This window comes from Nyctereutes procyonoides, unplaced genomic scaffold (genome assembly GCF_905146905.1).
Source record: "Nyctereutes procyonoides isolate TBG_1078 unplaced genomic scaffold, NYPRO_anot_genome, whole genome shotgun sequence".
Classification (NCBI taxonomy): Eukaryota; Metazoa; Chordata; class Mammalia; order Carnivora; family Canidae; genus Nyctereutes; species Nyctereutes procyonoides.
In genome coordinates, this window is record NW_026575035.1 from 2,161,821 (window position 1) to 2,175,253 (window position 13,433).

Below are 13,433 nucleotides of genomic sequence, written 5' to 3' on the forward strand. Positions count from 1 at the left end.
AGACAACCTAGGCGGTTAGCAGCTCACTATTTTCAGAGTCTGTGAGTTTCCATTTGGGGTTCACCTGGAACCTCCTGCCGCACTTTGCATTTTAATCATTTAAAGTCACTTAGATTTATTCGTAATAAATATCTATGAACACAAAGTGCTCAATTATGAAATACTTAGAAACAGGATCTAGGGAAGTTGTGTGACACACACTGTGGCAGTATCGTATGAGCATCTGGGCAACGAGGAAAACAGGCGTTCACTTCCATTGAAGGCAACTCCGTGCACGTTCAGAGGAGTACTGGTTCACCAACTTGCTTTTGTAATACCCTAAGATTTATCTGAATTCTATCCAGAGGTGCCTTGAAAGTTTGGAAATAAAAAGTAGTTGAGTTATTTAAATCGTGAAAAGAATACATACAAATACAAATTTGTATTTGAATTACTTTGAGAAAACAATATATTGTAAATTACTATTTGCATCATTTTAATTGGGAAGGGAATACTCTAAATTACTCTTTTTTTCCCCCCTAAATTACTCTTTGAAGAAAAGAGGGCATCATGGAATCAAGCCACTAGCAGGGATTCAGATAGGACTTTGGGCAAATTTCCTACTTTTCTCTGCCTGGTCCTCCTCCTTGGTTTAGTGTGAGGATTCAGTTAATTATATTTAAACTCTTTAAAACTGTGCCTGGCATATAGCAAGCATTGTAAAAATGTTTGTTATTAAAAAGAATTTATACAGAGAAGATTAGCATGGCCCCTGCACAAGGATGACAGACAAACTCATGAAGTGTTCCATATTAAAAAAAAAAAAGTATTTATACATCTCTTAAAGAAAGTGGTCTCTCAGATTAGTTAGCAAAGAACTTACAAAGCAGAAGTTTTATTACCAGAACTCAACAACGCTTTTTATTAAGTTGCTTTCAACTTAGGCTTAATTTTCTTACGGGTCAAAAGCAAAATGCATCTGTCCTTAAGCTAGGACAGAATTTCACCAAGTCTGTTTTCTGGGGATGCTATTTCAGTGGCCCATTAGCAGATGTTATATGAAAAAAGGGTTCTGTGGCCCATGAGTTTGGGAAGTGCAGAGACACATGTAAATGAGGATTCTTTACTACAGACCTCTCAGGGCCATTCGTGCTCACCAGCGTCCCCACATCTCCAAGAATCTCCCAATGCATTTGAAAACAGATTCTTTTATTTACGGAGTCTTGAGAGATTAATGGTCTGTGAAATGCATTTTAGCATTTTAAATACCCTCTCCCCCCTTTTGAAAGACAGAGTGGCCCATCCTGCAGGAATTCACGGGCAGGAGCAAGAATGCATTACAGAAGCATCCTCCTAGGTGGCCCAGCAAAGCTCAGGCTGAAACAGCCCATGTTTTTACCATCATCATCATCATCATCATCATCATCATCATCATCATCCACAAGGAGAAGACATAACATTTGTGTAGTATTTTATAAAATGCTTGCCTCATCTTACATTAAAAAAAAACCACACACACCAAAAAACAAAAGCTGAGGGATTATTCTTATTTACAGATGACGAAACAGGCTCAGAGGAGAGAGGTATGGTCGTGGGCTCCAGGGCCCACAGCGAGTAAAGGGTCCCTCAGACCCAACCCTCCCAGGCAGCTTGGAACCCTCTCCTCCTCCCACTGTACCCACTGCTGCCTGCTGGGTTTCCAATTAAGCAATTCCTCCAGGGCGAACGCCAAGGCGTCTTACATCTGACCTCAATTAGGGGAGTTGATAGTGGAAGTGCACTTTTGCGTGGCATGACATGCCACAAGGCAATCTGGCGTTTGAGACTGCATCTACGGAAAGCAGCAAGCATGAGGAACAGAGGGAAACTGGCATTTGGTCAAGCTTTTGCTCTGACAGTTTTGGGCGACTCCGTCTTGTGGTGTCTGATTTGGGGTGTTCTCCTAAAGAAGCCGTCTCTGAACTCGGTAAGCATGCAACTTATTCATGCCCATATTTAGATCACCGCATGCTCAGGGGATGTTCCTTAATAAGAAACTCAAAAGCGCAACTTTCACTAATAATGAATAGCAGATGCTTATTTTTAAGCTCTACTCAAAATAATCTAGTGCTCTTAGCAAAAAGCCCTGGTTCTCTCTCATCGTCTTTAAAGGATATGACTTTCTAGAGATTTTTTAATATATCCAGTTTCTAGATCATTATTTTTCCCCCTCCTTTCAACCTCATTACATGTGTAACAGAGTATCACCAGAAAACCAAGGGGTAACCCAGTGCTCAGTTTATTCATTGGTAAATCAGGTATATTAGTAGCTAGTAACGACAGCTACTGTTTATTAAGTACTTACTCTTGGCCAAGTGCCATTAAAATAAATGCTTTATATAACTGATCTTACGTAATCTGTGACATCAGAAAATCATTAGTATTAACATCCCCATTTTAAGTTTAAAGAGATTGAGAGGCGAGCCCACTGGCATGCAGCTAGGGCTGATCTGACTGCATCGTTGCCACGCACTCTCGTGAGCAGCTTGATGAAGATTGTGGCTTTTCAGCTCGTTGCTCCAGGCCTGGCTCCGTGCCCAGCACATAGTGGGGGCTTTACATACCTGTGTCAAGTGAATACATAAACAAGCAAGACTCAGAAGTCTCGAACACGGGCTGGCTTCACCTCTAAGTGGTTTTAACAAAGGTGTTCTGCTTCAGACTGGATAAAATGACTTACCTGAAAGCCCAGAGTGAGGCAGCCCCTCCCTTTTACGGGGGTACTGTGTGGTCTCTGGCCTTCCTGCATGCCATTTCCAGCACCTCTCACCATGATCACCTGCACTCACTAGCAAGCTGGTGTCCTGGATGACACCAAGTTAGGGACCTTGACAGTGACCAAAGCTTGTGATGGACAGACAGTTGAAGATTCAGGGCTTTATCATGGGTGGTCCCCTACCCAGCGACTGTTTGTGTCCCTTCCAGCCAATTGGCCACCCTTAATGTTCTTTCATACAGAAATGCTAGAACTGCAGTTTGAGGGTGGGTTCTTTCTCTGGGGGGTCTTGCTGGTTCACCTGGCCCTGGCCCTGTGAGTAAATTCCTTAATAGGAAGTATCTATTGCTTCCAGGGTATCTGGAACATCCTTTCTGCAAAACACAGAGAAAGGCAGCCCACTGGATATGAATAGGTAAATAAACCCAGATTCCACAGACAGGCAAGGAAACGGGTCTGTGTGCAAATCTGAAAAGGCTGGTACCACAGGAAAAACACCCCCTCCCCACCTATGTCTGAAAAAGGCCCTTTCCTACAGGGCTAGGTCCAGGTAGCCCCACTCAGGTTGGAAAAGGGGTTGCTTTAGCAGGTTGGGTCTTGCTCAGGGGACTGCTAAGAAGTCTAAAGCAGTTCTTGACTTAAGGCCTCCAGGGATAAATCCCCTCTACTCTGCAGGTGGTGGAAAATTAGGCCTCATACTCAGTCCAGCTCTCTCCTTGATTCTAGGAGGCCCATAGCAGGGCCTCAGCCCTTTGTTCTGTGGCTCTAACTGAGCCACCTCGTTCTGAAGTGCCTTCCCAAGCTCAGAAAAGTCCTCCCCAGACCTCATGAAGTATCCTTGTTTTTCCCTAGCAAAAGGTACTTCCAAGCTTTAACACATCTATAGTGATTTTATTTTTTTAAGATTTTATTTATTTATTCATGAGAGACACACACAGAGAGAGAGGCAGAGGCACAGGCAGAGGGAGAAGCAGGCTCCATGCAGGGAGCCTGATGTGGGACTTGATCCGGGGTCTCCAGGATCAGGCCCTGGGCTGAAGGCGGTGCTAAACCGCTGAGCCACCTGGGCTGCCCTCTATAGTGATTTTACCTGTGCCTTGTCTAGCTCCCCTGCCAAGATGCGAGTTCTAGGAGAGCAGGGGCCATACTACTTTTGGGTCAACGCTGCAACCTCAGGCCCTAGCACAGGGCCAGGCACACCGAAGACACTTGGGTGTTGGATGGATGGATGAATGGATGGATGGATGGATGGATGGATGGATGGGAGTCAAGACTGAGAAGCAGGAGAAATGTAACACTGTAGTGTAGATCTCATTTTTGACAGAAAAGTCATACTGAATGTGGAAGAAATAGTTTGCTTAGGTACTGTGGAGTCGGGAGTCCTTAACCCCAACTTTGTGTCTTCTTCTCACCCACCTATCTGCAGCTGGGCCATGCCCCTGCGAGGCAGCAGGGATGGGCCAGAGCAGGAGAGGCTCACTCACTGTAGGTTCAAGGCTGGGGAGCACAGAATCACAGAGGGTGAGTGGACACACTAATTTCTGGGGTTAGGTGGCCTGTCACCTTGGGGGAAGAAACTGACTGTCAGAGGGACTTCTGGAATGCAGAAGGAAGTGAGGGGAGGGTCTCCTATGTCTGGACTATTAGGTTCTGGGAACCCAGGAAGAGGCAGGTGGCAGTGAGTGAAGTGTTTGAAGACTGTGGGGGTTGGAAAGGAGCTTGGGAGGCCGAACCTCTACCACCCCAAAGAGCTGTTACCTGTGAGTAGGGGCAGAGTAAACAGATAATGGGATTGATGGTGGGTGGACAACTGACACGAGGGGGACAAACAGGGAGCAAAGGCATCTGGTGTGCCAGAAAGAAAAAAAAAATCCAACCTGGCTTGAGGGAGGGCCTCAGCCTAGACAAGGAAGCAGAGGAGGCCAGAAGGAAGGGCTGAGGGGCTGGAGGTGAAGGTGAAGTGAAGTGTGAGAGTTCAGTGGGAGCCAGGAGGTGGGATAGTGCGTGTGTGGAGGCGAGGGGTTAAAATCGAAGGAACCTACATACCAGGCTCAGGCCATTCAGAGGGTGTGGCGTCAGAAGTGCGTTAAGACTAATGGGGGGGGGGACAGACACAGAGGCCGCAGTTTGCTAAAGTGAGGACAATTTTGTTATCCTCAATATCTATCAAGGGCTCCCTCACTGACAGGACTGCAAGGTCAGCAGCCAAAGGAGGGACCCGAGAGGAATACCAAGTGCTCTGCTCCTTTGTAAGGGACAGAGAATCCTGGATTTCCAAATTCAAAACACCCATCCGGCTGCTGCTCCTACAAATCCTCCAAGAGGGCAGCAAGCCAGGGAGACCCAACCACCTCCCCGCCCCCCCGTATCTCCTGGAGGACTGGGGTAACTTCGCGGAGCTGCCAGGACGCGCCGAGAACCAAGCCAGGGCTGTGCCGTGTGCGCGCGTGTGCGCGCGTGTGTGCAAGGCCCAGAGACGTGCATTCCCGCAGCGAGGGCGGCCCTGGGACGCAGCGGCCCGGCCCCGCCACCCTGTCGCCCGCTGAGAGGATCTGGCCGCCAAGGCCTGGAAACAAAAAACAAAACAAAACAAAAACCCCATAATGGATATCCCCAGGGGTCTTTTTTTTTTTTTTTTTTTTTTCCTTCTCCACCTCGTCGGCCGAGAAAACAAGCGTTCCACTCGCCCGGAAATTAGATGCACGGGGCACTCGGTCCCCGCCGGAGGTGGGAAGCCCTGCGGAGGCGAGACTGGCTGCCGGGGGACGGGGACGGGGGCCCCTCCAGACCACGAGGGCCGTCCCAGGGGCCGCGTGCGCAGGGGCCCCCCGGGGCCGGCGCCCCCGCCCCCGCCCCCGCCAGGTGCGCCGGGCCCGGCCCCGCCAGCCGCGCGCCTCCCGCCGCCGGGCACAGGCGGCCCCGCAGCCGAGCCTTCCCGCCCGGCGCCCGGGCTCCGATTACAGGTTCGCCCGGGGGGCCCGGCCCGCGGCCGCCCAGCCCCCGCCGCCCCGCCCGCCCATTCTTCTCCATTCATGCGGACGCCCAGCGCCGCCGCCGCCGCCGCCAGCGCGCCCGCCGTCGCCGCCGCCGGCCGCCCGGATTGGCTGGCGGCCGCGGCGCCGGCACTTTCCCACGGCCCGCGGCGCGTGCGGCTCACCGGCGGCGCTGCAGGCGCGGCCCTGGCGCGCGGCCAGGCCAATCGGGGCGCGCGGGGCGGGGCGGGGCCGCGGCGGGCGGCGGGCGCGGGGCCCGGCCCGGCCTCCCCCGCCTGCCCGCCGCCGGCCCACAGCCGCCCGCCCCGCCCCGCCCCGCCCCGCCCCGCCCGCGGAGCCCCGGCCGAGCCCCCGCGGAGCCCCCGCGGAGCCGACGCACCGCCGCCGGGCAGGGGCCGGCGCGCGGGGCGGGGGCGGGGGCGGGGGCGGGGGCGGGGCTCCGGGGGGCCGCGCTCCGGGCCCGCCCCGCGGCGGCTGCCAATCAGCGGAGCGGGAAGCCGGGTTGGCGGAGGGGAGGCCGTTGCCCCGGAGCCGCCGCCGCCCCGCCCCCCCGCCCCCTCGCCCGCCTCCTCCGCCCCGCCCGCCCGCCCTCCCCCCGGGGACCTGAGTAGGGGCGCAGCGTGGGAAAGGGATGGTTGAATTTTAACCGGAGGCAGAGCGGGAGCGGGAGCAGTGTGCGCGGGACGCCAGCCCCCGAGCGCGAGAGGCGCCGCCGCTGAGAGCCCCCCGGCCCGCCGCGCCGCGCCGCGCCGCCCCGCCCCGCCCGCGGAGCCCCGGCCGCGGAGCCCCGGCCGCGCAGCCAGCATGAAGCGAGCCCACCCGGACTACAGCTCCTCGGACAGCGAGCTGGACGAGACCGTCGAAGTGGAGAAGGAGAGCGCGGACGAGAATGGGTGAGTCGGCGGCCCCCGGGCGGCCGCGGTGGCCGCGGGCCGGGCGCGGGGCGCGCCGGTGCCCTCCGCTGACCTCTGCGCATCCCGGGGCGGGGGCGCCACCGCCCGGGCCGAGGCACCCCCGACGCGCTTTCGGCCCCAAGTTGCCAAAACAGCCTGAGTGCGCGGAGGGCGTGGGGGGGCACCCCTCCTATCACCTCCTCTCGCTTAACAGCGATTCTTGTTCTTTTTTTTTTTTTATCCCCCCTCCCCCCTCCTCATTCAGAAACTTGAGTTCGGCTCTAGGTTCCATGTCCCCAACTACATCTTCACAGATCTTGGCCAGGAAAAGACGAAGAGGCGTGAGTCTCTTTACAGTGCTTCTTGGTTTTTTTTTTTTTTTTTTTTTTTTGTCATTAATTAATGGGAAGAACTACCTTGCCTCATTTTGAAATTTACAGCCTTGATGGAAATCTCCTCCTTTGTTTTGCCTGCTTGCCACAGATCATTGAGAAGCGCCGACGGGACCGGATTAATAACAGTTTGTCTGAGCTCAGGCGGCTGGTACCCAGTGCTTTTGAGAAGCAGGTAATTGGAGAAAGTGGGGAGAGCTCTCAGGGTAGCTGCCCACACCTTCGGGATCCTTCCCCGCATTAATCTGAACCTCCTCCGTGCCTCGAAAAATAACCGTATTGCTGGTGCCGGAGATGAATCATAACGCGGATTCCAACATCTTTCGCGAAGGCAGCGCGTTTTGCGTTAGCTCGGACTTTTATGATTTGCAAAGCCTGTACCCGCATATCCGTTTTAGGCAGTTCCTGGTGCCCAGTCCTTTTCTTTTTATTATCGTTATCATTATTTGCTGTTCTCTTCTCTAGGGATCTGCTAAGCTAGAAAAAGCCGAAATCCTGCAGATGACCGTGGATCACCTGAAAATGCTGCACACGGCAGGAGGAAAAGGTACAGCTCGTCGTCCAGTGGTGGCCCTGAGTGCTCCGGGTGGAATGAGCAGCTGCCCGAGGCCAGCATTGGTGCAGTCACTGCCTTTTTTTTTTTTTTTTTTTTTTTTTTTTGCTGTGTGCTTTGGGGGTGGGGAGAGAATGTGCGGTGCGTACAGTTGCCTGTCAGTCCGTTTTCAAATGCACAGAGGGTTTTCCCCAGTGACTTCATCACCCCAGTCGTCTCCGGACTAAGCTAACGCACCTTCTTTTGGAGAAGACCTTTTACGTATTAGGTGCCCTGAAGTTGTGAGAGTCCTGATCAAATCCAGGTAGCTCTCACCACATTTGCTTATTGACGTTTGGAGAAAAAGCCTTTAGAAAAAAAAAAAAAAAGTAGATGGTCTTAATTTTATCGACAGGATTAAAAAAAAAAAAAAGCTCCCACGTGACTCTTGAGTAAAGAAACCTGTTGTGGTTAATTAGAGGAGCCCTAACAGAAGGTGGGAGACCGGGGTCTGTGTGTCTGTCTCCAGCCGGAAAATGCTTTACTCAGGACCAAGTGCCTAAAAGCTGCATGATGATAACTTACATCTGTGTGTCTAATGAATTTCACTGCTCTGTGGTTTCTCTGTCCTTGATGTATTTTTTTGTTGTTGTTGGGGGAAAACATTAAAGGGATGAACGCAGTTTCATCTGCTGGTAGGGTATAATTCCACTTTCTGCTCAGCAGCTTCTAATTGTGCTTTGAACTTGCATTAGCAAAGACATACGTCTCCTGTCCATTAATGCAGAGGCTTTGGTCGGCCCCCAAATACCAGGACCTGCATGGGGACCCGTCGGGTGCCGTTTGTAGGGCTGTGGGCATTTCTCTGCTGGGAAGGGCCGCCTTTGGCGTGGAAGGAGTGCGGGAAGTGAGCAAAGCCTTGAGCTTTTTTTTTTTTTTTTTTCCCTTTTGTTCTTCGGCTCAGGCTATTTCGACGCGCACGCCCTTGCTATGGACTATCGGAGTTTGGGGTTCCGGGAGTGCCTGGCGGAGGTGGCCCGTTATCTGAGCATCATCGAGGGTCTGGATGCCTCCGACCCGCTTCGAGTTCGGCTGGTCTCCCACCTTAACAACTACGCCTCCCAGCGGGAAGCGGCCAGCGGCGCCCACGCAGGCCTGGGACACCTCCCCTGGGGCAGCGCCTTCGGACACCACCCGCACGTCGCGCACCCCCTGCTGCTGCCCCAGAGCGGCCACGGGAACACTGGCACCAGCGCCTCGCCCACGGAACCGCACCACCAGGGCAGGTTGGCTGCGGCGCATCCGGAGGCGCCCGCCTTGCGCGCGCCCCCTAGCGGCGGCCTCGGACCGGTGCTCCCCGTGGTCACCTCGGCCTCCAAACTCTCGCCGCCCCTGCTGTCCTCGGTGGCTTCCCTGTCGGCCTTCCCCTTCTCCTTCGGCTCCTTTCACCTCCTGTCTCCCAATGCACTGAGCCCTTCGGCACCCACGCAGGCCGCAAACCTTGGCAAGCCCTATAGACCCTGGGGGACGGAGATTGGAGCTTTTTAAAGACCCGACGCTGTAGGATGGAGGGAGGGGAACACCTAAAGGCCCAGCTGAGCTGGGCTGTGGCCAACATCACCTTAAAGTCCTCAGTAAAAGTAAAGAGGAGAAAAGGTACACGTTCAGATCAATTTTGTTGAAAGACTAAAGGTTTGTTGGTTTACTTTTTCTTTTTTAATGTGTTTTTTTTTCTTTTTTAAAATCAGGTCACGTCTTAGCAGTTTTTAAAAGCTAGTTGTTAAATTTTGTTCCAAACATTACATTGAAATAGTGAGTATAAACCAACACTTGGTAATAGATTTGTTCTATGGCTAATTACTTTGTAAACCTCTCTAAGAATGATCCCGTTTTTTTTTTTTTTTTTTTTTTTTTTTTTTGCCTCAAAGTTTTGGGGATTTTAACATTTCATATTTTGGTCTGTTTTTCCTCTTGTATAGTTGAAGTCTGTTTTTAGAATTAATTTTCCAAACCACTAAGTTCAATGTTAACATGATGCTATTTGTTAATATTTCGACAATTAAGATGTTGTATAAATAATATTCTTCTGCCGGGGTGGGGTGGGGAATCTATGTTGAATTTTATATTTCTGAACAAAGCGTTGACAAATCAGATGATCAGCTTTACCCAAGAAAGAAGACCGAATTAATTCTCTCTGCCTCCTGCAGCAGTCAGGTGAGTGTATAAATCATCAGGGGCCCTGCTGTCATCTGCCAGGATTTGGCAGTCCTGGCTTAGGAGAGAGCCACTTGTAGGTTAGATCCCCATTTGGAGTTGGTGGGGAGGAGACTAAAGGTAATTGCATAGAATATGCCTGCATTTCCCAGCCCCAAGCAATGCAATGAATTTTCAATCTCACGGATCTCAAATTCACAAGTGTTAACACGGATAAGTGATCGCGGGGTGCAAGCCGTCAATGGAATAGTCCAGTGGAACCTGTTAAATGCATAACCTACTTCTTCCCAGAACCGCTAGGTTTTCTCTTTTAATTGGAAATTTTTATGTTGTATTTTCCTCTCTGGTGCATGGAAACGTGGTTGTTGAGATATTCAGAAGGGCTTTGCTGCCTTCTTTTGGTTTAATTTGGTTCAGGCTATCAAAGCATCATTTTACAGGTTTATTCTTTTAGCAGGTGTAATTTAAATGACCTCCACTGAACTGGGTTTGACCTCTGTTATACTGATGTGTTGTGACTAAATAAAAAAGGAAGAACAAACTATTCTGCTGCCTATGTCTTACATGCCTTGGCCTTTACCTTTCTTGGTTCAGAAGAGATAAATTTTTCTTCTCATTTTCCTTTTACCTGGTCACCAGTTTTCTTGTGTTTAATAACTTCATTATTTTGGGAATCCTAAACTGTGTGCATTTACTATTGAATAAGGTGACTCCATTACAGCGCAGAGCTGTGGCCTGACTCCCACTAGGAGACGCAGCCCTTTGACTGTTAGGTCAGGTGATCTGCCCCACGCTGGCCTGGCCATCTGGGGCCTAGGAAACCTCAAGTCACAGTGGGATCCGCAGAGGGGGAAAGAACCCTGATGAAATCTTTTAAAACCATGTTGACCACTCAACAATTTTCTTTCTCTGAGAGCATCTACTCTGTGCATAGCTCTGTGCTGAGAGAACAGAAAATTTATTTCATTTTCTTTCTCTCCCTCTTTCCTTCTTTTCTTTTCCTTTTATTTCTTTCTCTCTCTTTTATTGCAAAACAAGAAAAGCCAAGCATTGCTGTCTCTGAAACCCATGCAGGGGCTCAGGATCTCGGCATGATGAGCAGTGGCAGGCTGTAATTCTGCACCTGCACAGCTCCAGGAGTCTTTCCTTGCCTTGTTTCAAGGAATTTGCTTAACCCTTTAGTTGCTGTTGACTCCTGAGCTGTGGAGTGAGGAAGCTGACAAATGCTTTAGGTTAGAACAAAACGATGCCAGAACAGAGGCAGTCCCCTGGGCCCCAAGGGCAGAGCGGTGCCGTCCCATTGCCTTAAAAGTAGTCCTGCCAGTTAAGGGGTGCTGTCTCCTGACCTGGAAGACGTTTGCCTTGGTCCTGAGGTTGATGGCGAGGAGAGGGAGAAATCCTTCTCTGGCAGATGACAAAAGAGAGCCTGCCTTTCCTTTGCCCAACCGCTGAGCTCCTCCTCCCTGCTCTGATTATAAAACAAGAGACAGGAAGGCAGAAAGAAGTTTGGACTTTGAACTTGAGAGGCGGCTTCTGGGTCTCTCTGAAGGGAATGGAAGCTGCAGCATTTTTGTGATTGTGGGTCTCAAACTCGAGCTCCCACTCAAACTTTTCTCTACGTGGCCTCACGCTTTGGTCCCTCTTGGGATGCGCAGCTCTGTTCTTAGCACTGCCTGTGCCACGCAGACACTTTCTGCCTGTCATAATGCTGTGATGGAAAGTGTTATGGTAATTTCTGCCAAGTGTCAGTTTAATTTTAGCAACCGTGATTTCAAGTGGCATTAAAGCTTTACTGAACAGCATTGTGCTCAGACTGCCTTAGGTTCTCTTACTCGTACCTAGGCGTAGACGGTTCCTAATGTAAGAAGTAAGGCCTGTCATGTTGCTGGCCCTGCTGCAAGCGCTGTGGAACTGTGAGACACGTGGCAGGATCCACTTGCACATCAATGATCCCTGGATCTTAATCTGGCTAGTAATTTTTTTTTTGTTTGGAGGAGGAGTTGGGGGGGGGGGTCATTTTCAAGATTACATAATCTTCCATAGAAAAATTTCAGTTTCTTTTTAAACCCTTTCAAGGTGACAGGTTTCTGCATATGGTGCAGGTGGAATGGGATCTTCCTGGGAACCAGGGTGGAATTATAATGATAAGCCAGTGGTATGTAGAAAAATGAATGTAGGAAGACTCATTTCTATTCTGAATTGATGCAGTAAGTAAAAGAACATCAGGGTCATTAGCACCAGCATACTTTTTTTTTTTTAAGATTTTATTTATTCATGAGAGACACAGAGAGAGAGAGAGAGAGAGAGGCAGAGACACAGGCAGAGGAAGAAGCAAGCTCCATGTAGGGAGCCCGACGTGGGACTCGATCCTGGGATTCCAGGATCATGCCCTGGGCGGAAGGCAGGTGCTAAACCATTAAGCCACCTGGGTATCCCCACTTTTTTTTTTTATTAAAGATTTTATTTATTCATGAGAGACACAGAGAGAGGCAGAGATACAGGCAGAAGGAGAAGCAGGCTTCTCACAGGGAGCCCGATGTGGGACTCGATCCCAGGACCTCGGGATCACGCCCTGAGCCAAAGGCAGATGCCCAACCACTAAGCCACCCAGGCGTCCAGCACCAGCACACTTTTATACTATACATGCATTTATAATAATTCTACTCCTGTAAACAAAATTTTTTATATGGCCCATAAATCTCCCTTATGAGGTAAATAATACCATTCATCACAAAGAATCTTGAAAGGTCTCAATAATGCTCACGTATTTTCATTCTATGTATTACCATGAATTAATGACATGAACCATACATAGATGGGCAAAAATTCTTGCATTAAAAAACACTTTACAAAAATCGAAGAAGTGTCATTTTTAATTTATTCAGTATAGTTAAATTAGGATGTGATTTTTATTCAGTTTTTTCCCCTTGCTCTGTTACTCGCTAAAATCATGATATTTTAAATATAGATTACTTATATTTAAAATCCCCCAGGAAATGTTCTATCTCCTAGTTATACTTTTCCCCAGCCCTTCTGGTCTATACCCGTATCACAGCTTTGATGCCTTCATTAGTTTCCAGTGATGATTTATAATTAAAATAACTTCAGAGCTAATATCATCTGAGACACTGCTTCAAATGTGGCCCAATTTCTTTGACACCCAGAGCTCTGGGGGGTGGGGGCGTCTTGGAAACAGGACCTAAATTCTTGCTCTGCTTTTACCTAATCCAGTGACCTTTGAATTTAAAATTTAAAATTCTCTGGACCCTGCTTTCCTCATTTGTCAGATAAGGTGGTTGGACTCGGTGGAGGTCCTGGGCACATACACACGGGGACGGCTTTTAGTGGGGAAGGATGCAGGGGCATCAGCTTGGTGGGTGCTGACCCAGGGAACACGTGCTCCCAGCACCTTCTCTCTGAAGGGCTACGCCAGTTTTTCTACGCTGGAGTTTTGGTGCAGTGTTGCCAGGTCTTTCAAGCTTTCGAGAACATGTCCCATTTTAGATTTTTAGGCTCATACTGACTCACCAAAGCCTGTCTGCAGGTAAGAAAGGCTGGGCCAGGGGGCAACAGCCATCTCTCAGGTTGTAGGGCTCTAATCTGCATGGCTCCCCGAGGGCTAGAATGTTCTAGTATCTTTGCCATCATGGCCTATGAATTTGCTTAATGGATCAA

At 50.2% G+C, this 13,433-nt stretch overlaps 1 protein-coding gene and 1 non-coding gene across 2 annotated transcripts; both read left to right on the forward strand.

Moving 5' to 3' along the window:
• The first annotated feature begins 693 nt into the window (after nt 1–693).
• On the forward strand, nt 694–796 carry LOC129505432 (U6 spliceosomal RNA). The gene has a single exon (XR_008663527.1). It is a non-coding gene; the product is annotated as a U6 spliceosomal RNA (small nuclear RNA).
• Nucleotides 797–6,376: 5,580 nt separating this feature from the next.
• On the forward strand, nt 6,377–10,302 carry HEY1 (hes related family bHLH transcription factor with YRPW motif 1). The gene is made up of 5 exons (XM_055318300.1): nt 6,377–6,620; nt 6,886–6,961; nt 7,104–7,187; nt 7,478–7,559; nt 8,509–10,302. Exons 1-5 carry the CDS (start codon nt 6,532–6,534, stop codon nt 9,090–9,092), a joined length of 915 nt encoding a protein of 304 aa, XP_055174275.1. The 5' UTR covers nt 6,377–6,531; the 3' UTR covers nt 9,093–10,302.
• Nucleotides 10,303–13,433: the final 3,131 nt, after the last annotated feature.

Coding starts and splice junctions, on each gene's coding strand:
- HEY1 (XM_055318300.1), top strand. CDS start 6,532: ATGAAGCGAGCCCACCCGGACTACAGCTCCTCGGACAGCGAGCTGGAC. Junction 6,962..7,103: donor CCAGGAAAAGACGAAGAGGC/GTGAGTCTCTTT, acceptor TGCTTGCCACAG/ATCATTGAGAAGCGCCGACG. Junction 7,560..8,508: donor GCACACGGCAGGAGGAAAAG/GTACAGCTCGTC, acceptor TCTTCGGCTCAG/GCTATTTCGACGCGCACGCC.